At 37.6% G+C, this 25,276-nt stretch overlaps 5 protein-coding genes across 5 annotated transcripts; all 5 read right to left on the bottom strand.

Moving 5' to 3' along the window:
• Positions 1–1,342: 1,342 nt before the first annotated feature.
• LOC100874899 (uncharacterized) lies at positions 1,343–8,881 on the bottom strand. Its single transcript, XM_076531994.1, has 10 exons — positions 7,937–8,881; positions 7,167–7,534; positions 6,633–6,852; positions 6,330–6,549; positions 5,378–5,669; positions 3,327–3,894; positions 2,896–3,266; positions 2,400–2,619; positions 2,106–2,325; positions 1,343–1,921 (listed from the first exon to the last, which is right to left on the bottom strand). The coding sequence occupies exons 1-10, from the start codon at positions 8,406–8,408 to the stop codon at positions 1,627–1,629; spliced, it is 3,246 nt and encodes a 1,081-aa protein (XP_076388109.1). The 5' UTR covers positions 8,409–8,881; the 3' UTR covers positions 1,343–1,626.
• Positions 8,497–9,338, bottom strand: LOC143264518 (uncharacterized). The gene is made up of 2 exons (XM_076531993.1): positions 8,945–9,338; positions 8,497–8,567 (listed from the first exon to the last, which is right to left on the bottom strand). The coding sequence occupies exons 1-2, from the start codon at positions 9,336–9,338 to the stop codon at positions 8,497–8,499; spliced, it is 465 nt and encodes a 154-aa protein (XP_076388108.1).
• A 1,315-nt stretch (positions 9,339–10,653) lies between these two features.
• LOC100875123 (UDP-glycosyltransferase UGT5-like) lies at positions 10,654–15,031 on the bottom strand. Its single transcript, XM_003705409.3, has 5 exons — positions 14,131–15,031; positions 13,351–13,721; positions 12,898–13,117; positions 12,598–12,817; positions 10,654–11,502 (listed from the first exon to the last, which is right to left on the bottom strand). Exons 1-5 carry the CDS (start codon positions 14,609–14,611, stop codon positions 11,214–11,216), a joined length of 1,581 nt encoding a protein of 526 aa, XP_003705457.2. The 5' UTR covers positions 14,612–15,031; the 3' UTR covers positions 10,654–11,213.
• A 1,447-nt stretch (positions 15,032–16,478) lies between these two features.
• LOC100875239 (UDP-glycosyltransferase UGT5-like) lies at positions 16,479–19,232 on the bottom strand. The gene is made up of 5 exons (XM_003705410.3): positions 18,500–19,232; positions 18,069–18,439; positions 17,576–17,795; positions 17,282–17,501; positions 16,479–17,097 (listed from the first exon to the last, which is right to left on the bottom strand). Exons 1-5 carry the CDS (start codon positions 18,978–18,980, stop codon positions 16,803–16,805), a joined length of 1,587 nt encoding a protein of 528 aa, XP_003705458.2. The 5' UTR covers positions 18,981–19,232; the 3' UTR covers positions 16,479–16,802.
• A 1,625-nt stretch (positions 19,233–20,857) lies between these two features.
• Positions 20,858–25,194, bottom strand: LOC100883407 (UDP-glucosyltransferase 2-like). Its single transcript, XM_003705398.2, has 5 exons — positions 24,683–25,194; positions 23,731–24,101; positions 23,208–23,427; positions 22,912–23,131; positions 20,858–21,778 (listed from the first exon to the last, which is right to left on the bottom strand). Exons 1-5 carry the CDS (start codon positions 25,179–25,181, stop codon positions 21,484–21,486), a joined length of 1,605 nt encoding a protein of 534 aa, XP_003705446.2. The 5' UTR covers positions 25,182–25,194; the 3' UTR covers positions 20,858–21,483.
• Positions 25,195–25,276: the final 82 nt, after the last annotated feature.

Here is a 25,276-nt window from a genome sequence, read left to right as displayed (position 1 = left end):
CCGTATACTCTACGCGTCGAATATTCTACGTGTCGAATATTCTACGCGCCGAGTACTCTACGTACCGAGTACTCTACGCGCCAAATACTCTGCATGCACAGAATTCTACCCGCCGCTAATTGAATGCGTCCCAATTTCCACGTGCCATAAATTTAACGCGAATCGAAAATATGATATAAGCAAGGCTCATGGCATTTTTCAGTGTGTCTCAATTTTATTTATGAAAGCAGATGATATTTTTCAGCAACTTTTTGCTGACAAGGAAAGACACCGCAATACTTGAGTTATACAGAGTATCACAACGTCAAGAAATTCTGCAGTCTCTTCCAGAATGGTCCCCACGTTCTCCTCCATTTCCCACGTGGATTCGTGAGAGGGTAACACGAACTCTCCAGCGCGTGATCCTTGACGGAGGGTAATGCTAACGAGCTTAGTCCTGCGGTCACGTATAACGTTAGAGTCGCTGTCAGTTCTTAAACTACACGCGATGTTCAAGGATTACCACGTAAGGGGATTATTAATTGCATGTCGACGTTTCCAGAGACGAATTCAGAGTTTAAATTTGTGCGAAGTTCGGAAAATAAGATGGATAATGTATGAGGGTAATTTTTGACTGCTTCGTGATCACGTTTGATCAGTTCCTGGATGGGAGATTCTATGGCTGGAGGCAATAACGTGAATGTTTGAACGTGGAACAGTTTGAACTTAATGTTCTACGGTACGTCAGATACGCACATGATTATTAAGAAGATTTGGTTAATCATTTAATTTTGGAGCGTCTCATATTTCACTCAGATAAATTTAAATTAAATCAAATCAGCTGGATTTTGTTCTTTTAAAAGACTCATTTTCTTAATTGTATTAAATGAATGTTTCGCAAGTTCTAATCGAATGAAAGACTCTGAGATTGCCAAGTTCAGGATATCAAAAGTAGAAGGGACATAATAAGGCGCTTTAGCGGAAATGTATTATTTAAGGTAGAATTACCCTGAGGAACGTTAAATCGTATATAAGTACCAGAACCTTTCTGTCAATCGTTCGATTCCAACGATAAATGATGTTGAAACTCCTGAAGGAGCACAATCGAGAGATATTACTCTCGGGAAATGTCTTTCAAACAGTTTAAAGCGGAAGGTGCAGTTGGTTAATGAAAGCTCCCTGAAAAACAGAACAGCTTTCCGCAAAAAGGACAATTCCTGTTGTGTTTTGCAAATTGAAATAAAACGTTGATCTAAATATTATTTAAATATCAGTATACTTAAATGTTCAAATATTACGACCTTCGGTTCAAAATTCACTCTAAACTGACAGATATAAATTTTCTAAAAATTACTGTGACGTGTTAAGAACGTTAATAATATTTTTAATAATCTCATAACAATTTCTACTATGATTTGCTCTTTTCCTAACGAGCTTCATAATTAACTTTCTCGACCATTCACGTGTAATCGCATTGTTCCTTGTGTCACCAGTTTAGCGCATACTTTGCAACTCGCATAAATCATCCACATAACGAGGACCAGTAATTAACACCGTCTATAACTGCAAGTTTTTTAACACCTTACCATAATACTTCTGACATGTCGGATTACAAAACATGATCATGACACGTCTAAAGCTACATCATCAATTTCTCTTTTTCTTCTGACTAGCAGTACTCGACACTCGTCTTCGCAAGTAGATAACAAGTTTGACGATTATGATCAACGATAGCAATGCCACCGAGAACGCGACGATTGCTAAGAACATAACGACATCTATGTCGTAACGTTGGCACCATGGTTGATTAGCTAAAGTTGAACGAAGATGAGGTGCCCCCTTGTGTCGAATCACGTACTCTGTCCACCAAACGAGGCGATCGAGTTCATTGTACGCAGTGTCTCTAATCAGGTCTCGAAGATGCGTTATTCTCTGCTTGTACCTTAACAAATTACAAAGAGGATTATAAATTTTGGTTTACGATAAGTATAAATCATGCAAAAGATCTGCAGATCTCTACCTCTCACATCATATTCTTAACCCTAGTCCAAAATCTCGACGTCTCAAGTTATGAATAATAAAACTAGTACGAATTAGGCCTATTCCAAAATCTTGCATATACTCACTCCTTGTTGGTTATAACTTCTTTAATAGTATTATCTAACTGTTCCCTCGTGAGAGTGGTGATTGTCAGCCACTTCCCAATTCCTAAAGCATTCACTCTGAATGTCATATAATCTTGGTCAGATAACACCGGAAAGCCCATGACCGGAACAGTCTTACTAATAGCCTCTTCCGTACTTTGCAATCCGCCCTGGTATATGAACAGCTTGATGTTGGGATGAGCTACAGATACAGAAACCTCGTACAATATTGCACTACTATTTCCGATATGTCCAATGAAACATAAATGGCAGTACCAAGAATGCTCTGCTGAGGTAACCACTTTGCGGCGTACACGTTGTCTAGTTTTACCGGAAAGTCTTCTTCGTATTTCCAAATGATTCTGTAGGGTAATTTTGAGAACACGTCAAAGAACATCTGTTGAATATTCATTGGCATGTCCGCGCTTCTGGCGTTACCGCCGAAGCTCATATAGACGAATCCTTGTTTGGCCTCGTCCATGAAACGTTGCAGATCCTGTGAACAAATTTTTGATTGAAAATGATGAACAATAAAATGGAGGATATTTTCCCTTATCTTGATAAGTATATGATTAGATAAACTAAGTCTTGTGGATAAATCTTGTTGTACCTTGTTGATACGTTACCGGTATTAACATTAATAGCTAGTGCTATTTAGCTCTTTTCATTGAAAGCATGTTGAATGCATTACTGAGATAACAACACCATAACTAAGTATACTATTTATAACTTTACGAATCTCATAGTTTATTATGTTCAACATGGAACATACTTTAGGTGCAGGTGGAGGATTTTCATCAACGTGGAGAGACGTGAAGGAGATTATGTTCGGTAGTTTTGGGCGAGCCGGTATGAAGGGCTCCGGCTCGTTGACAAACACGAGGCTAGTATTCTTCACAATGTCAATCAGCGGAGGCAATTTCGTCCCAAGGTAATGCTCGGCCATTTTTTGATGACGTGGAACCCACTCATTAAATATTTTGTACAGTGTTCGCCACATCACAATGTAATTCTGCACCCTCTGCCAAAACGGTAAATTCGAACCCGGCCTCGCTCCCATTTCCCAAGTGTACTCGTTCGAGGGCAGTACGAATCCGCCAAGGGCGTACTCGTACATGTTCAAAAGCCCCAACGAACTTAAACCTACGATCAAATGGCAAATTGTTAGAAAAGATTATTATTGAAAAAACAACAAAAAAATACCTATTAGCGGAGCGTCGAATCTGTGAGCCATCGAATATATGGACGGTACATAAGAAAATTCCGCTAGAACCACGTCGAACTTAGCGTCGCTATCGGCTGCATACAGTCGTTTCATTTCCGAGTTGTTGAACACGTTCTCCATGAAGCTTTCACATGCACTAAGTATTCGTTTTTCCAATACTTCTATCCAAGTCAATCCGTCGAATCGGAACTGCATGAAGTTGACGGTTTTAAAATCAGCATTGATACTGCTTAAGTCGATTTGAGTAAAGTTCTTTAAGTTGACGTTGGGAATGGGATGGGTCGTAGCATACACGACTTCGTGGCCTCGTTTCTGCAGTTCTAACATTAACTTTCTAAACGGGACCTGATGACTGAAGGATGGAACCGGGACCAACGCTAAAATTTTTGCACTACGAGTTTTTTCGATGGCGCACAAGGCGCATAGGACGAACAGCACGCTCGCGGCGTTCAGCTTCATGGCTTCGACTCGGACTGCTGGGATTTGCGGTGCGTAAGCTTTTAAAACTACAGAACGGACTGCTGATATATGAACTTCGAGACGTAATATTATCAGTCACGTTATGGTTCCCCAGACTCTTATTATTAATGCTGACTAATGGTGATTACTTGACTAGTTATCCACATTCTATTGAAACATTTCACTCATGGACTCGTTATCTGAAGCGGCCATAATTTTACTTCGATAAGCGAGAATACGCACTGTATGGTGATTGTGATTGGTACTTCAACAACCGGATAACTTTAGTGTTGGTGCTATGTAGACACAAAATTAGAATTCGCTTACGTAACATAAACGCGTCGTTAATAGTCACGTGACTCTGACTAGATCATGACCTCAATGTTGTGAATTTGAATTAGTTCAATTTTCTGCCGGTGTCGTGATAGTAAGATGTTTTAGTGGCAGTTGATCGATGGATTTATCTGAGAAACGTTAAATCGTTTGTAATTGGATGAACCTTTTAGTCCATCGCTCGATTTCAGCGATAAATGAAGTTGAAACTTCAGAGATTCAAAGATTTGTGTTATTATCGTAAATATATTAATAAATTATAAATACATTGAATTTAACAGGAATAATTAAAAATGGAAACATTAAATTTTATTTCAATACTTTATTTCTACATACAACTGAACGATTTAAACGAAAATCCTTTCTTCGATAAGTTCTGCTTTCTATTATTATTACTTTGGTTTTACTAATACCTTAGGCAGTACTATATCATTTTATTCTAGAGTCGATAATTATAAAAATGGACAGTTCAACGACATGGCGCATATTCAATCAAATATTTACAATATCGCTGCAAATTGATAAGTACTCTCTACGCAATAATAAACGCTGACGTTCATGAACTTGAAACGTTTCTAAGAAATCGGTGTTAATTAACGCTATTGCTAAGGAACGTGGAGTTACACGTCCTCCATTTGTATGATCAGTTTAGCGGGTCTTTCTCGTACAGTAACATTCTGCCATTCTCACGGAACACAGAATCGATTAAAATTTGCTATTGCTGATCTATTAACCCTTTGCACTCGAAGATAATTTTACTGTTTGCAAACAGCAACTTTAAAATATTAATTAAAATGTTAAATGACTTCTTTTGAAGTTATTATTTCTCTACTAATAATTTCCACTGTTGTCTATTTCACTATGTTTATACATCACATAAGCACTATTATAAAATTAATTAAATAATGCTTCTTTTAAATTATTGTATTAAAGCGAATGGCGCCTAAGAGGCGCCTCTCGAGTGCAAAGGGTTAATAGCCTTAAACCATATCTAATACTATAAAATTAATATTTCAATTACATCAATCACAGTTCTCCTTTGGGAATTCAAGATCAAAATATTTCACAATATCGTTAGGGAATGTTAAAATATTCTTCTATTTTAGTTGTTCTTGTCATATTTACGTTTATGCTTGTCACTTGCCTTAGGTTTACTTGATTAGGCTTACGCAATAGTTTTGATTAGTCCGTTGGTTAAAGGCACTCGTGCGATATTTATAGCGCTATCTAATCGTTAACTTATCTTTTGCTTTTGCCCCACAGAGCTTGAAAGATATTTGAAAACGTGCACGAGTATCCTGGCGAGTATGTTCACTAATATGGATACTACCACGAACGCGATGATTGCTAAGAATGCTACTATGTCTATGTCATAACGTTGGTACCAGGGTTGATTAATTAAAGTTGAACGAAGGTGAGGTGCACCCTTGTGTCGAATCACGAACTCGGTCCACCAAACGAGATTGTCCACCAAATCGTATGGGTTGTCGTTAACCAGTTCTCGAAGGTGAAGCATCTTTTCTTTGTATCTGGAATAATAGTTGTTTGCAATCATTAATAGAAATTAGTTAAGGGAGTAATGGTTATTGTGGTAACGTTATTGTTTATAGCAGAGAAAGATTAGGTGTTGCGTTGGGATGTTTTGTCATATGTTTCTGGATCAGTAGACTTCATACATATAAGTATATACTATCAAATTCTTATATTCTTATATTTCTATAATACCAGAGTCACATATGCTTAGATACTTGAATCTCCCACATATCTCGAAATCACCACATACATGGTCTTGATCCTTGGATCAGCATATTTACATATAGATATCCATATCCACAAATGATCATACTTCCAGATTGTTATATTCCCAGGACTATGTATTCTCAGATCTCTCTATCTCTAGATTTACATATACACAGTGTCATATAGATCTCTAATTGAATATAGGGTGCGTAGGATATGTGATATGTAGCATATAGGATATGTAGGATAAAGAATGTGTAGAATATATGACAAGTGGGATACAGAATGTGTAGAACATATTACATGTGGGATGCAGAATATGTAGGATATAGAATATTCCTATAAAATATAAGATCTCCAGACTCTTACCCTAACCTCACCCCACTTCTAAATACCAAGTCCATCCCAAATTCAACATAAAGTACTTCATAAAACTTGTATATACTCACTGCTTATTGGTTATAACCTCCCTAATAGTACTGTCTATCTGATCCTTCGTGATCGTCAGAATTTCCAAGTATTTGCCAACTCCAAGGGCATCCATTCTTTTAGCCTGATAGTCCTGATCACCAAGAATAGGAATGGCTACGAGTGGAACCCCAAAGTGAATGGCCTCTTCGGTACTCTGCAGTCCTGCCTGGTATATGAACAGCTTGATGTTGGGGTGAGCTGTGAATACAAACCTCGTACAATACAACAATTCTGTTGCAAATATCCAACGAAACATAAATGTTTCCAAGTATAAATCTTACCGAGTATACTCTGCTGAGGTAGCCATTTTCCAACGTACACATTGTCAAGTTTCACCGGAATCTCTTTCTCGTACTTCCAAACGATTCTGTATGGTAATTTCACAAACACGTCGAAGAACATCTGTTGAATCTCCATCGGCATGTCCGAGCTTCTCGCGTTGCTACCAAGACTGAAGTAGATGAATCCCTCCTTTGCTCCATCCAGGAAACGCTGCAAGTCCTGTGATAAAATTCTTGAATGAAATCGAGCGATAAAATGTGCGAGATTTTATCCACTTTTCGCTAGTTCAGATAATTGTACGATACGCTACTTGTTGATTCCATATCAATATCGTTAATCAGACTGTGGATATTTGTACATTTATGATACATGGAGGGCGACAAAATGTAAATAAATTATGTTATCTATGAACTCTATGCACAGATTAAACTGTTTACATTTACTTTCATATATCATAAATACACATTCGTCTACCAACCATAAATATTTACAAATAACGACTTAAATTTGGGTCAACACTTTTTGTTAACTACCTTCGGCAGGGGATCAGGTTTTTCTTTCACGTGGAACGATGTAAAGGTGATCATGTTTGGCAATTTCGGTCGAGCCGGCGTCAGAGCGTCTGCTTGATTAACAAAGATAAGGCTAACGTTCTTGACGATGTCAATTAGCGGTGGCAGACGCATCCCGAAGTAACGTTCTGCAATTGCATGCTGACGGGTATAACATTCGTTGAGTATTTTGTGAGTGTACCGCCACAGGGACACGTAATTCCATAGCCTTTTCCAGAACGGTAAGTTTGGACCAGTTTCGGTCATCTCCCACATGTACTCGTGAGAAGGCAGCATGAATCCACCCAGAACGTGTTCGAGGTGGGAAGGGATTCCTAATGAACTTATACCTGAGCAAGTTACATAAAAATAGGTTACAAAGGCACCTTTTAGACACATAGTCTATTGTCTATAATCACACAGGGGATTATCTCATAGGGGATAATTTGAAAGTAAATTATACTAAATTTATTACTAAATTCCCACCTTTTACAATTCTCAAATTTCCAAATTAAGTTTTCAAATTTCTAAAGACCACAATTCGACACTTTACTATTCCGAAAATTTCTAAAAGTCATTCACCTTATTCTGAATGTCATTAAGTACCGTTATTCTGGGTATCTCTTCACATATGCAAAGATCTACCTTTCAAAACTTTCGAAATTAGAAATTCTTAAGAAGTTCAACCACGAAATAACAAATCAATCACACAACCAAACCTTAACAAAGTAACGACATAAAAATTGGAGTACCTATAAGTGGAGCGTCGAACCTATACGCCATGACATAGGTAGCCGGCATAAACAAAAATTCAGTCAGAACCACATCAAACTTAGTACCACTATCGGGCGCGTATAATTTTCTCAACTCCGTATTATTCAAGAACTGTTCCGTCAAAGAATCTGTCATGTCGGGCAAAGAATCCATCATGAACTTCAACCCGTAATTTCCCTCGAATCGATACTTCATGAACTCGTTAGCTTGCATGATGCCATAACCGCTGCTTATGTCTATCTGAGTGAGTCTCGTTGAGTTTATGGGCAGAGGATTTGCCGTAGCGAAAACAACTTCGTGTCCATGTTTGTGTAGCTGTGTCACTAATTTTCTAAACGTGACCTGATGACTGTAGGACGGTATTGGAACCATCACCAAGATTTTCGAGGAACGAGTTTCCTCGATGAGGCACAACGCGCACAAAATTAAAATCGCGACGTTCAGCTTCATGGCTTCGAACCGCTTCGTCACTCGGTCTCAGATCAACTAAGAGCTCGTGAGGGACTCCGGTTATTTGCGCGGGATGGTTCTCGAGATGTCACGCTATCAGCTGTGGTTCCAGCTGATTGTGATTCACAGTGACCACGCAACTATTTCGAGTATTGGAATCTTAACAGTTTTAATATGTGTGGTATCTTTAATCTTAGAATGAAATGTATTGATTTAATGTATTTTATACTGAATCGTGCTATCGGGTCATTTGAGGCGTAAGGAGTCTTTTTCAAATTATGGAAAATTAAAAATTTGCAAATGATGCGTTAACACTCGAAAGCTAAATATATTTACAAGCTTAAGGTAAACTGATAAACTCCGTCTTTCTGAGTCACTCATTCTTCTCATAAAAGGGAAAAACTGATTCATGACCGTAAACACATCTGGGTTGCCCAACTCAAAGACTATTTCTAAATTAATTCCAATACACAGACATACCTATCTATATCTATCACATAGATATACCGCTGAAAATCTAAAAATTGATGGCGTACCTATATACGGTGTGTCGAATCTGTAAGCCATGGCGTACGTAGCCGGCATAAAGAGAAATTCGTTCAGAATCACGTCAAACTTCACACCACTGTCTGGCGCGTATAATCGTCGCACCTCCGTGTTGTTCAGCAGCTGTTCCGACAAAGAATCGGATACACCGGGCATAAATTCCTGCATGAACTTTAAGCCGTACATCCCCTCGAATCGTAGTTTCATGAAGTTGTGGAATTGTATGGTATCGTAAGTGTCACTTATGTCGATCTGAGTGAGCCTCGTCGAGTTCACCGGAACGGGGTCAGACGTCACATACACGATTTCGTGGCCGCGTTTGTGCAGTTCTAGAACTAATTTTCTGTGCGGGATTTGATGACTGTAAGACGGTATGGGGACCATCACTAAGATCTTCGCGCAACGAGTTTCCTCGATGACGCACAACGCGCACAAAACGAGCAACGCGATGTTCAACTTCATGATGAACCGCTTTGGCACTCGGTTGCAGAACAACTAACAGGAAAATCTACAACCACGGGCTATTTACGTAAAATAGGTCTTCATGTGTGACGCTATCAGTATGCAATTTTCCCGTGTTGTCGCTGTTATTGCTGACTCATGCTCTTGCAAGTATCTCGATTAGTAGCAGCTATCTTAAGTAATTGTTTTATTTTGATAGGCGGGAAATCTTGTATCGCAATTATCTTTAATCTTTCGAGGATCTGCAGCGTGAAGATGTCGTTAAGGCTGCTATTAGTTGGTCGTTAGAGATACGAAATATTTTTTTTAAGTTAAAAAATTTATTCTAGTTCGTTCAATGAAGTCTGTATTTATTTGTAAGGATGTAAACAAGTAATGTGTGTTGATTTAGGTCTCATATTTCTTTGAGTGATTTTTAGGGTTTATTGCGAATGAGGTTAGGTTCGTACCGTGGATGTAAGAATATGTGAACAGGAGACTTCTGTAAAGTGGACATTAGAGGAACCTTGAGAATTCTAAACTTTTAGACTTTCAAGTTTGCCCAAATCTTTAAATTTCCCTTTCACAAATTCTGAAACTTAAGTTTCTCAAAATTTTGAAATCCATAAATTTGTAAATTCCCAAACTTTTAAACTACTGATCTGCAAAATAATCAAATTCTAAAATTTTCGCCAAATTTTTAAACTTGCATGTATCCTACTAAACATCCGGTGTCCCTTAGTGTAAACACGTTCTCAAAAAATGCGTTGCTGTGTCATTGAACTCGACATCGTGACTTCGATGTTTTTATTCAGATTAGATGCCTGTGAGTAAGGCATAATAACAGGACCCTCCGCCGGAAATTTATCGAAGAATTTTCCTGAGAAACGTTAAATCGTTCATAACTAGCAGAACCATTCCATCAATCGTTCGATTCCAGGGATAAATGAAGTTGAAACTCCTGAAGTAGCCCAATCGAGAGACATTACTCTCGGGAAATGTCCTTCCAATAGTTTAAAGCTGAAGTAGTGGATTGGGTATTAAAAACCCACGGGTAAATAGAACGAAACGGAGCAACATTTTATAAAATGCCACAACTCTTTCTATTCCTATTAACCTAAGATTATAAAGTCTTATAAAAAAAGAAGTCTTAAAGTCTTCTCAATTTAAATCTTAGATAACTTGTACAAATAAATACGTATAGAAATAATGTTCTTGAACACGAATGTAAATGAAAGGGAATTAAAAGACATTCATATCTTTTGTACTGCAATTAATATTTATTTTTCTAATAATTTTTGTCGCACATTTGTACTATCGTCTTTAAGTAATAACGAAATAACTTTTAATAACATCAATTATTTATAAAATCGAATTAAAAAGTATTCGACTTAAGTCCGTGTATAAAACTTTGAAGAACATAAACCGTAAAAATATGTTGAAACGCTTAGCGAACACCATCGTGCCCCACGAGTAGTCTCATTATTTACCCACACAAATATCAGTATTACAAAAATACATCATATCCGTTCTATGTGATGTTCATCTACAAGACCATTAAAATCAGTAGATAATAACTTAAGAGTATTACGTCGCAATGTTATATGAATATACGTAATCGCTTTAAGAAAGAAGCATCCTCAACAAATACGTTGAACCTGTCTTTTGTTATACGTGAAAGTATAAAACCTTAAAATAAACTTCGACTAACGTTAACATTGCAGTTAACGCTGAACACGCTCATTGAACTTATACATTTAATTTGTCAATTCACAAAACGCACACATACGCAACAGTATAACTAGTTGATATGACGTACTAGCTCATCTTTTGCTTTTGTCCAGAGTTCGTCAATTTGTATAAGCATACGACAAGCTTCGCCATTACGATCAGCGACGTTGATACGACCACGAACGCGACGATCGTTAAGAACATTACTACGTCTATGTCGTAACGTTGGTACCAAGGTTGACTGGCTATAGTTGAACGAAGATGGGGTGCACCCTTGTGCCGAATTACGTACTCCGTCCACCAAACGAGATGGTCCACATGATTGTATGGAGTGTCTCTAATCAGATCTCGAAGGCGAATTATGTTCTTCTTGTATCTGTGAATAATTACAAAGAGATATTTATATATAATCATTACAAAGAGAGATGCAAGAGATATAATGTGGACATTTTGGTTAGTGATGGAAATATATGGAGAAACATGGATGTTTCTGGGTTTCAAAGTCACAAATTCCTATATCGCCAGATTTTCAGATCTCTATCTATCAAATGATATTCCAAAATACAGTCAAAAACCTAATGTCATATCAAGTCATATTTATAATAAAGCTAGTACGAATTAACCCATTGCACTACTTTGACGAGTCTGACTCGTGACGCACTCGTACTTCGGCCGTGATCAATTTTACTCGAATTTTTAATACGCTTCAATTTGAAGTTCAAGTCCAATTATAATTTGCATAGTTAAAGATTGCATGATAACATATTGACATAAAATTTCAAATTTTTTTGTTCGTGTTAATACGAGGGTCATTCAATAAGTAAAGAGACAAATTCTATAATTTTAAAACTATTCAATGAATGTGTACAATCTTTTCAGGAGTGTTAGTTGGCAACCTTGGGATATGCTCTGATCAGCTGTTTCATCATTTTATGTCAACATAACCTCAAAATTTTCAATTCACCATGGCAAGTCCACTAAAAGATTGCACCTTAGAAGAGCAGCGCTCAGTCATTAGATTTTTAGTCCAGCTGACCCGTGATAAGCTTCAAGAATTGGGTTGGGAGGTCTTACCTCATCCTGCCTACAGTCCCAACCTCGCCCCATCTGATTTTTACCTGTTTGAACCACTCAAAGACGCCCTACGTGAAAAAAGATTTGCTAACAATGAAGTTAAGGAAGCGGTGCAAAAGTGGCTTCGGGGTAAATCGAAAGAATTCTTCGCCAAGGGAATTGGGAAGCTTCAAGGAAGATGGGACAAGTGCATAACTGTGCGGGGAGATTATGTTGAAAAATAGCCTTAATTTTGAAAGATTGAAATAAACCGTTTTTGAGTTATAGCCATTTGTCTCTTTACTTATTGAATGACCCTCGTATTATAGCTGTAATTAGTCAGTTTTGACTGACGCATCTAACAAATAAGCCATAGTGCAAGGTGTTAAGAATATTTCTAAACCTCGCATATACTCACTCATTATTGTTCATCATTTCCCTAATAGCACCATCTAGCTGCTCCCTCGTAACAGTGGTAATTTCCAAGCTCTTTCCAATCCCAGTAGCAACCACTCTGGCCGATAGATAATCTTGATCAGCCAACACCGGGAAGGCTAGGAGTGGAACTGCAAAGTTAATAGCCTCTTCGGTACTTTGTAATCCTGCCTGGTATATGAACAGCTTGATGTTGGGATGAGCTGCAAACAACGAAACCCCGTGTAATACAACGCCACTAATTCTGTTACAAGTATTCGATGAAACATGAATGGAGCCTTACCGAGTATGCTTTGCTGAGGGAACCACTTGTCAACGTACACGTTGTCGAGTTGTACCGGGAAGTCCTCCTCGTACTTCCAGATGATTCTGTAGGGTAATTTTGAGAATACGTCGAAGAATATTTGTTTAACGTGCATTGGTATGTCCGCGCTTCTGGCGTTACTACCGAGGCTCATGTAGATGAATCCTTGTTTGGCCTCGTCCATGAAACGCTGCAGGTCCTGCGATAAAATTCTTGGATGAAACTGATGAACGATAAAATGGACATTTTTCCTAATAAGTGTGATTAGATAAAACTCTTGTTCGTAATCCGTATCACAACTACCAGCTGCCACTGCCTAACTGTTTTGATTTCATCTACCTATTGCATAACATTGCAATAGGGACGTTATAATTAAATGTCCTTTTATATAATATATAATTGTCCTTTAACATCTAGTAGCTTAGTCTGTACCTTCGGGGTAGGCGGCGGATTATCATTAACGTGGAAAGACGTGAAGGTGATCATGTTCGGCAGTTTCGGGCGACCCGGCGTGAAAGCGTCGGCCTCGTTCACAAATACGAGGCTAGCGTTCTTCAAAATATCAGTCAGCGGAGGTAATTGCATCCCAAGGTAACGTTCCGCCAGTTTTTGGTTTCGTGGCACGAATTCATTGAATGTTTTATACATTATTTGCCACATCAAGACATAATTTCGCAACCTTTGCCAAAATGGTAAATTCGCTCCTGTATTCGCCTCCATTTCCCACGTGTACTCGTGTGAAGGTAGCACGAATCCACCGAGGGCGTACTCGTGTAGGTTGAGGAGTCCTAAAGAAGACATACCTGCAATCATACGAAAAATTGTTACCAAACGTTTAGTTGACTAGTTGGAATTGTACTTTATAGTTGTTCATAAAATACGGATAAGGGTAGTTATTAATGTAGAGGAACACTTATGAGTACATTCCTTTTGATTTTGTAGGACGAGGTACATTAGCTTTACTACATGATGTGATCCAAATTAATTTAAAGTACGTTTGGCCTAAATTACATTGCCGAGTTTAAATCTTATCTAAAAAGACTTGGAACTTTAAATGTTTGAACCACCAAGTAGCAGTAATTGTAACACAGAAAATTTCTACAAACATCTAACCTACCAGACGCCTACGGACATTATCAATGACTATCAACCCCCAAATGCACAACCCTCAAAAAATAACAAATGATGAAAATAACATAATCAGAGTAATACCTATTAGCGGAGCGTTGAACCTGTATGCTATAGAGTATATCGCCGGCACGTACACAAACTCAGCCATAACCAAATCGAACTTAGCGTCACTGTCAGGTGCATAGAGTCGTCGCATCTCCGCGCTTTTCAGCACGTTCTCCGAGAAAGTAACACTCAGGTCAAACAAATAATTGTCCAAGAACTCCAACCAAGTAGATCCATCAAAGCGGTATTTAATGAAGTTGAGGGCTTTCATGCTTACGTAGCTGCCACTTACGTCGATTTGAGTAAAGTTCTTCAAGTTCACTTCAGACATGGGATTGGCTGTCGCGTACACGATTTCGTGGCCACGTTTGTGCAGTGCTAATAGTAACTTTCTAAACGGGATCTGATGACTGTAAGACGGTGTCGGGACCAGCGCCAAAATTTTCGCGCTGCGAGTTTTCTCGATGGCGCACAGCGCACAGAGAACGAAGAGCACGCTCGCGATGCTTAGCTTCATGGTTACGGCTCGGAAATGAACTGCTGCGTTCCTCGGTTAGTGGACTATTAAAGCCGTATCCTATACGTCATCAACCGTTGTCGCAATGTGAATATTGAGACGTAACATTATCAGTTACGTTATAGTTTTTGCTGATGCAAATTAGCGATGAAAATTTGGCTTGTCATTCACATGCAACATTTACATTAGTTATCTTGAACGGTTATAATTTTATTTCGATAAACGGGAATATTTATTGTATCGCGATTCCCTTTGACATTCTGAACGAATGATAACTTGTAGTAAATCTGCAACCATTGCACTGAACTGTGTAAGTTTATCGCGCGCGCTAGACTTTCTCGGATGGTTGTTTAATTTACGGACAATTTTTCCTTCAGGTTAGACTTTCTGCATTTGTCACTATGACGGTGCATAGTTCGTGCTGATTTACAAGCAGGGTTATGGTCGAGTCGTTCATTTGTTACCAGTGGTGTAATTAGGATGTTTGTGTGGAGCGTTGTTCCTTCTATCATCTTGAGTATTAGAATGTTGGATTAAGATACGCGACAAAGTTCAATATTTCTGCCGTTTACTTTGTTGAAGTAGAAAATGAATTAGCATTCGTTAGTATTATGTAAACGCGTCGTGGAAAACGTGTGGTCGTGACTTTGGGATTTTATATCGACTTTATTGTCTTGATGTAGAATCTCTGTACATGTCATGATAAGATTCAGTGAAAGCTAATCGTCAAGATTCTCTGAGAAATGTTAAATCGTTCGTAACTAGCAGAAGCTATCCATCAATCGTTCTATGAATAACTGAAGTCGAAGTTTGTGAAGAAGCCAAATCGACAGACATCGTTCTCGGCAAATTTCCTCCGAGTACTTTAAAGCTGAAGTATTGAAAAGCCACTAGAAAATGAAACGCGTTCGTATGTTTTACTGAAATAAATTTTTATTTTGTCATTGAAAGAAGCAATTGCAATTTTGAGTCACATCAGTCCAACTATTTGTAAAATTAAATTAAAACATATACGGTTGTGTATAAACTTAAAACATTCAATACAAAATGTGAAGATATGCTGAAATGCTTAGTTGAACGCAATCAGGCTTGCCGATCTGTCAGTCTTACAGACAGCAATATAGATAAGTACCAAAACTAACAAAGTTTCATCATACGAGCATAACTATAGTTTATAGTTATGATATATAACGTTTAATAAATATATTAAACTGGTCAAAAAGTTGTGTCGTAAGAAGCGTGTAAGACGTGAAAGTATAAAACTTTAAAATAAATTTCACTTACAACTACTCGACCGAAATTAACATTTCATCCTAACTAGTCTTTACCCTTTAAAGCGAAGCCCAATTTTAATTGAACTTACGCAACGCACTTAATTTGTCAATCGTCAAATATGACGCAACTACCATTGTCTATTCATTAGCTTTGCTTTTGTTCCGCAGAACTCGAGAATTTGTAATGATACATGATAAGCTTCGAGATTATGTACACTATTATCAATAAGGTCACGAACACACCGATTGTTAAGAATATTACTTCATCTATGTCGTAACGGTACCAAGGTTGATTGGCTATAGTTTAACGAACATGAGGTGCATCCTCGTGCACCCTCATGCAGACACAAACTTCGATACGTGATTCGTCATATTATGATTTTCCAAACTAATTCTTAATGCAACTTTATAAAATTCCAAATATTTTTGTTATCAAGAACTGGAAGTTTAAGATTATCATTCTAAATTTCGTTTAATATTAATAAATTCAATACATTAATATTAATATATTTACTGGGGATTGATAAGCTTTGTATGTTAGTAAATATTAATGTCCTGTTACATTAATAAACATTATAAATAAAAATAGAAAATAAATTATACTAAAATTTTTATTTCTATGGTTTATACATAATGAACGATTTCAACGAATTGTCGACACATTTTGTTTTTTATTATTATTACATTAGTGTTACTGATACCGTGTACAGTGTACATCATTTTATTACAGTGTCGATAAGTACATATAAAATCGAGGAACAGTTCAATGACATGGCGTATGTGGAACAAATACGTACAATATCGCTGCAAATTGATAAATATTCGTTCTCCACGCAAGATTACACGCTCGTTGACGCTCCCGAACTTGATAGTCGCATTAAACGCAATCGTATGATACTTGACGCATTATCTAACCGTTAATTTATCTTTTTCTTTTGTGTCGTAGGGCTCAACAGTTGTCTGTGAACGCGCACGATTATCCTGGCGATTATATACACCAACGTCGATACGATCACGAACGCGACGATTGCTAAGAACATAACGACATCTATGTCGTAACGTTGGTACCATGGTTGATTAACTAAAGTTGAACGAAGATGAGGTGCACCCTTGTGACGGATCACGTACTCTGTCCACCAAACGAGACGGTCCACTTCGTTGTACGCAGTGTCTCTAATCAGGTCTTTAAGATGCGTTATTCTCTGCTTGTACCTTAACAAATTACAAAGAGGATTATAAATTTTGGTTTACGATAAGTATAAATCATGCAAATGATCTGCAGATCTCTACCTCTCACATCATATTCTTAACCCTAGTCCAAAATCTCGTCGTCTCAAGTTATGAATAATAAAACTAGTTCGAATTAGGCCTATTCCAAAATATTGCATATACTCACTCCTTGTTGGTTATAACTTCTCTAATAGTATTATCTAACTGTTCCCTCGTGAGAGTGGTGATTGTCAGCCACTTCCCAATTCCTAAAGCATTCACTCTGGATGTTATATAATCTTGATCAGATAACACCGGAAAGCCCATGACCGGAACAGTATTACTAATAGCCTCTTCCGTACTTTGCAATCCGCCCTGGTACATGAACAGCTTGATGTTGGAATGAGCTACAGATACAGAAACCTCGTACAATATTGCATTACTATTTCCGATATGTCCAATGAAACGTAAATGGCAGTACCAAGAATACTCTGCTGAGGTAACCACTTTGAGGCGTACACGTTGTCTAGTTTTACCGGAAAGTCTTCTTCGTATTTCCAAACGACTCTGTAGGGTAATTTTGAGAATACGTCAAAAAAGATCTGTTGAACATCCATTGGTATGTCCGCGCTTCTGGCGTTGCCGCCGAGGCTCATGTAGATGAATCCTTGTTTGGCCTCATCCATGAAACGTTGCAGGTCCTGTGAAAACATTTTTCATTGAAAATGATAAACAATAAAATGGAGGATATTTTGTCTCTTTCCTCATCCTGGTAAGTATATGATTAGATAAACTAAATCTTGTGGATAAATCTTGTTGTATCTTGTTGATACGTTATCGGTATTAACATTATTAGCTAGTTTAGCTCTTTTCACTGAAGCCACGTAGAATGCAGTACTGAGATAACAACACCATAACTAAATATACTATTTATAATTTCACGAATGCTTTATCCTGTTCAATATGGAACATACTTTTGGTGCAGGTGGAGGATTTTCATCAACGTGGAGAGACGTGAAGGAGATCATATTCGGTAGTTTAGGGCGTGCCGGCGTGAAAGGCTCCGGCTCGTTGACAAACACGAGGCTAGTATTCTTCACAATGTCAATGAGCGGAGGCAATTTCGTCCCAAGGTAATGCTCGGCCATTTTTTGATGACGTGGAACCCACTCATTAAATATTTTGTACAGTGTTCGCCACATCACAATGTAATTCCGCACCCTCTGCCAAAATGGTAAATTCGAACCTGGCCTCGCTCCCATTTCCGCAGAGTACTCGTTCGAAGGCAGTACGAATCCGCCAAGGGCGTACTCGTACATGTTCAAAAGCCCCAACGAACTTAAACCTACGATCAAATGACAAATTGTCTGAAAAGATCATTATTGAAAAAATAACAAAAAAATACCTATTAGCGGAGCGTCGAATCTGTGAGCCATCGAATATATGGACGGTATATAAGAAAACTCCGCTAGAACCACGTCGAACTTAGCGTCGCTATCAGCTGCGTATAGTCGTTTCATTTTCGGGTTGTTGAACAAATTTTCCATGGAGCTTTCACATGCACTAAATACTTGTTTTTCCAATACTTCTATCCAAGTCACTCCGTCGAATCGGAACTGCATGAAGTTGAGGGTGTTAAATTTAGCAGGGGTACGGCTTAAGTCGATTTGAGTGAAGTTCTTTAAGTTGACGTTGGGAATGGGATGGGTCGTAGCGTACACGACTTCGTGACCGCGTTTTTGCAGTCCTAATATTAACTTTCTAAACGGGACCTGATGACTGAAGGATGGAAACGGGTCCAACGCTAAAATTTTCGCACTACGAGTTTTTTCGATGGCGCACAAGGCGCATAGGGCGAACAGCAAGCTCGCGGCGTTCAGCTTCATGGTTTCGACTCGGACTGTTTCGATCTTTGGTGTGGAAGCTTTTGAAGCTATTGCTAGAGTGGACTACTGATATATGAACTTCAAGAAGTATTATTATCAGTCACGTTATGGTTCCCCAGACTCTTATTATTAATGCTGACTAATGGTGAAAACTTGACTAGTCATCCACATTCTATTGAAACATTTCACTCACGGACTCGTTATCTTAAGCGGTTATAACTTTACTTCGATAAGCCAGAAGACGCACTGTTTCGTGATTGTGCTTGGTATTTCAACAAACGGATGATAAGTTAGTGTTGGTGCTATGCAGACACAATAATTAGTATTCGTTTACATAATACAAACGCGTCGTTAACAGTCACGTGACTTTAAGTATACATCATGACATCAGTGTTGTGAATTCAAATTGGTTCCAGTTTCTTCGGTGTCATGATAATAAGATGTTTCAGTGGCAGTTTATTGATGGATTTCTCTGAGTAACGTTAAATCGTTTGTAATTGGATGAACCTTTCAGTCCATCGCTCGATTTCAGCGATAAATGAAGTTGAAACTTCTGAAGGAGAAATTCTACTCTCGGTGTGTCGAACAATTTAAAGAGAAAGTTGTGGACTGGTTAATAAAAGTTGAGAGATAAAATAATTTTAAGAAAAAAAATACGCCGACTTCGAAATGCTCTAAAAAGTATAAAATAATTTCTATTTCCTAATGAAGTAATTTCTATTTCATTCAATCATACAATTACGTAACAGATATGAATGAAACCTATTTACTCGTTAGGTAGCATATTAAATGCATTTCAACCTTTTCGGAGGCGAAAATACTGAGGTATTTTTAATTTTGCGCCTCCTCCGAAAAGGTTGAAATGCATTTAACATGCTACCTAACGAGTAAATAGGTTTCATTCATATCTGTTACGTAATTGTATGATTGAATGAAATAGAAATTACTTTATTAGGAAATAGAAATTATTTTATACTTTTTAGTGCATTTCGAAGTCGGCGTATTTTTTTTCTTAAAATTATTTTATTTCACGCTTTTTAGTGGAATGGGGAGAATTGTATAGGATACTGTGAAACATTTCTTACATAACAATACCAAAGAATAGGATTTTGCAATAACAATAGTTATTATACATGTATACTGATTTTCGGCCGACAAGACGTGTTTGTAGAAACAGTAGAAAATCGGCGACTGCATGTTGACTCATACACCACCAGAGACACGAAGGCATACGCAGAATTCAATATATTAGTAACAATAGGTTTTCGCTAATAACTCGAAAACTAAAGCTTCCCCTTAATTGCGGATAAGGAAAAAGTTGTTCAGAATCGTGCCCCTGATAACATATTAAAAGGACATTAAAATCGTCCAAAGTTGATTTCAACAATTTTCAACAATTTTTCGCTAATATCTCGAAAACTAAAGCTTTCCGCGTATATGAACAAAATTGTTCAGAATCATGTCCGTGATAAGATATTAAAAGCACACTAAAATCGAGAAAAGTTTATTTCAAAAGTTGCCGGTTTTTTTGCAATAACAATACTTTGCAATTAAAAAATGAAAAATTTTTTGATAATGGTACCAATGGGGAGTCAGAACCTACCAGATGCAAAAGGTTTCGTTCCGATCGGTCCATCCAGCTAGGCGTAATCGGCGGGCACACATAGAAAAAAAAAAAAAAAAGAAAAAAATATACTGATCGAATTGAGTAACCTCCTCCTTTTTCGAAGTCGGTTAAAAATGAAATACAAGTTTTTATAAAATGTTACAAATATTTATGTTATTATCGCAAATATATAAACATATAATAAACAATATACAAACAGCAAATATTTAACAGTAATCAATAAACATTATTATAAATAAAAATAGAAACATTAAATTTTACTTAAATCTTTATTTCCATGGTTCATACAACTGAACGAGTTCAACGAATCGTCGGCACATTTGATTTTTATTATTATTACTTTAGTGTTACTGATACCATATACAGCGTACATGATTTTATTACAGTGTCCATAAGTATAAAATCGAGGAAAGTTCAATGATATGGCGTATGTGGAACAAATACGTACAATATCGCTGGGAATTGATAAGTATTCGTTCTCCACGCAAGAATACACGCTCGTTGAAGCTCACGAACGTTTCTAGGAAGTCGATGTTAATTAACGCTATTGCTAAAGAAGTGAAGTTACACACTCCATTTATATGTCATTCTCGTACATTTTCCCATTATCACAGAACGCAATCAATTAAAAATTGATACTGGTCTATTGATAGTCTTAAACTAGATCTAATATTATATCTAATAGATGTATCAATTACGGTTCTCTTTACAAATTCAACAGAAAAATATTTCAGTATATTCTTAGTGAAAATATTCTTCTACTTTAGTTATGTAATATTTACGTCCACTTGTCACTTCTATTAATTGAGCTTACGCAATAGTTTCGATTAGTCTGACTAAACGCAATCGTATGATACTTGATGCATTATCTAATCGTTAACTTATCTTTTTCTTTTGTGTCGTAGAGCTTAACAGTTGCTTGTGAATGCGCACGATTATCCTGGCGATTATGTTCACCAACGTCGATACGATCACGAATGCTACGATTGATAAGAACACCACTACGTCTAGGTCGTAACGTTGGTACCAAGGTTGCGAGGTTAGAGTTGAACGAAGATGAGGTGCACCCTTGTGACGAATCACATATTCGGTCCACCACACGAGATTGTCTACTGCATCGTATGGAACATCTCTAATGAGCTCTCTGAGTTTGATCATCCTTTCCTTGTACCTGAAACAGTGATATTGAGCAACGATTGATAACAATTTTATATCTAAATCAGTGTCCATATTATGCAACGATGGATAACATTCTATATCTAAATCAATGGCCACATTGCACAATATTGGATGAATAATAATAATTTTGTGCTTGAGATGTAAATTTTTGTAAATGTAATTTCGTGCAGATCTACATGACAGTAGAGAGACCTAATTATTTTTAAGAAGCAGAAGTTAGATCAATAAAACACACAAAAAGAAGAAAAGAGACTTGGGTTAATTTGTGAGGTAGAGAATTAACATTCTTTGCATTCGACGCATAACAATTCGTTTTATTCTAATTATTTCGCATTATAATATTATCAATGCAACTTGATGAACGCAGAAAGCAGAATAGATTTTGTGCAGTGTTAAATATATATGTTTCCTTCGCGCGAGTTGATTAATTCATTTCCCGAACAGAAGATCTAGAAGTGAAAGCTATTTTCTTGTAGAAAAGGAGGAGGCAAAGTAAAAGATGTTTTCTTGTAGAGAAAGGGAAGATGAAGTAAAAGACTTTCGTGTAGAAAAAGAGAAGATGAGTTAAAGATGTTTTCTTGTAGAAAGGAGAATTAGAAGTAAGAGCTGTTTTCAGTAAAATTGGCTGAGTTTGCAGCTTGGACCTTTGAGGATTTGGGAGTAGCTCTTGATGTAAATTGTAATTTATTTAACTTCGGTAAACTGTTTTTGTTGTTCATTGGACTGTTCAAATTTGTCGATGTTGTTCGACTAGGTAATACGAAAATAAAGATAAAAATATTAATGGTATGGTGACAAAAATGTAAGTGGTTAAGGTAATTTACGGATGGTGGCTGATCAATAAGGTGACTTAAATTGTGATGAATTAGATATTGATAGACTAGTTCATAAGACTGAGTTTTACTAGCAGAGGATATTTGAATGAACATGCATGCAAAGTTTGTAGTGTACTAAAAAATTAATTATTAATTTAAGCAATCATTAGTTCCTATTTGTAGGACTTGCCATACATCAGACTCATCAGCAAAGTGGTTGCAAAGAAGAAGCATGAGAATAAAGCGATCATACTGGACTATGAAGCATACTATCAATTGAACTATATCTTCAAACTACATATATACTCACTCTTTATTGGTAATAATCTCCTTAATAGCATGATCTAACTCTTCCCTCGTGACAGTCGTGATTTCCAAGCGCTTTCCAACACCGAGTACGTCCATTCTACTCGTCTGATAATCTTGATCAGCCAACACCGGAAAGCCTAAGACTGGCACCGTAAAGCTAACAGTCTCTTCCGTACTTTGCAATCCGCCCTGGTATATGAACAGCTTGATGTTGGGATGAGCTACAGATACAACGAAATCTCGTACAATATTGCACTACTATTTCCGATATGTCCAATGAAACATAAATGGCAGTACCAAGAATACTCTGCTGAGGTAACCACTTTGCAGTGAACACGTTGTCCAGTTTTACCGGAAAGTCTTCTTCGTACTTCCAAACGATTCTGTAGGGTAATTTTGAGAATACGTCGAAGAATATTTGTTTAACGTGCATTGGTATGTCCGCGCTTCTGGCGTTGCTACCGAGGCTCATGTAGATGAATCCTTCTTTGGACTCGTCCATAAAACGCTTCAGGTCCTGTGATAAAATTGTGGGTTGAAACTGATGAACGACAGAGTGGAGACTTTATTTCCTCTTTGATAATCTGTATAATTGTTAGAGCTACTTACTTCGTTGTCAGCATCTAGCTTTATTTAATAAGGAGGGTCGATCATTAAGAATACCCTGAATCACTAATTGCCCTGTCATTTCTAATTTCATGGATCTCATAGATTGTCCCATTTTAAATACTAGTTCTTAGAAATTTACATTCCGGGAATATTATATTCTAAGAATATATCTAATGAGTTCTATATCAAGAGTTCTAATCTAGAAACATACCTTCGGTACAGGAGGAGGATTTTTCTCGATATGGAAAGAAGTGAAGGTGATCATATTCGGCAGCAGCGGACGAGCCGGCGTCAGAGCCTCCGCTTGATTCACAAACAGAAGGCTAACGTTCTTCATAATATCGATTAACGGAGGTAATTCCATCCCGAGGTAATGTTCAGCCATCTTTTGCTGACGGGGAAATAGATCGTGGTACAATAAATATGTTATTTTCCACAAGTTCACGAAATTCCGCAACCTCTGCCAGAATGATAAGTTCGTGCCTGTATTCGCCTCCATTTCCCACGTGTACTCGTGTGAAGGTAGCACGAATCCACCCAGTGCGAACTCATTTAGGGAAACTAGCCCTAATGAACTTAATCCTACGAAATACGAAACACGGTTACTGGAGGTATTAGTAAATTATGATTAGATTTATGTAGATTTGATTCGTGTAGATCGTTTGTTTTACTTGCAAGTTACTTGCCTAAATTCTCAAATTTCAAATTGTGGATGTCTAATGTCTTAGACATTCTCGAAATTCTCATGGTTTCAAATGAAAAAATTCTCAAGGTTTCAGATAAAAAAATGCCCAAATTGACATGTACTTAAGTTTCTAAGTACTTAAATTGCCCAAATACTCAAATTTCTGAATTTCGAAATGTTTAATGTCTCAGATCCCCAATATCTAAAAATTTTCAAACTCTCAAATACACAAATACCCAAATTCTCATACTCCTAAGAATAATAATAGCTGCTAAAATTTTCAAATTCTCAAATATTCAAATCCCCCAGCCCAGATGATCCAATTATACAAATCAATCCAATTGACCCAACTATTCACCCTAACCTCCACATGTGGTCATCAAATTCTGAGACCAACCAAAAGTCACATAAACCTTGACCACCCAAAAATCACATAAACCTCTAAATTTTAGAGGCTAGGTTGAGGACAATAGAATACCTATGAGAGGAGCTTTGAATCTGTACGCTATAGCATATGTGGCCGGCATGTAGAGAAACTCTGTCAAAACCACATCAAACTTTGCATCGCTATCGGGCGCGTACAGTCGTCGCATTTCCGTGTTGTTCAGTAAATGCTCGGTGAAAACATCGACCAATGGAAACAAATTCTCCTGCGCGAACCTTAACCAAGATACCCCTTCGAATCGAAGCTTGAGGAAGCTGGTAGCTCGGAAACTGCCATAACTTTCACTTATGTCGATCTGCCTAAATCTCGTCGAGTTGATATTAGGAATAGGATTCGTGGTAGCGAGGACGACTTCGTGGCCACGTTCGTGCAGACTCGTCCATAATTTTCTGTACGGGATCTGATGACTGTACGACGGTGTCGCGATCATCGCCAGAATTCTCGCGCTACGAGTTTCCTCGAGGCACAACGCGCACAAAACAAGTAACGCGATGTTCAACTTCATTGTTGCTGATACCGAGACGAACTGCATCGACACGTGGTCAGGAATCTATTATATGGGAAAGCTGCATGTCATGTCGCGAAGTGAATTTCGAAACGTCACGCTATCAGCCACGGTATAGTTTT

Source organism: Megachile rotundata, chromosome 5 (genome assembly GCF_050947335.1).
Source record: "Megachile rotundata isolate GNS110a chromosome 5, iyMegRotu1, whole genome shotgun sequence".
NCBI classification, from domain to species: domain Eukaryota; kingdom Metazoa; phylum Arthropoda; class Insecta; order Hymenoptera; family Megachilidae; genus Megachile; species Megachile rotundata.
The sequence above is the reverse complement of the archived record's forward strand: the minus strand, read 5'-3'. Positions and strand labels throughout refer to the sequence as shown.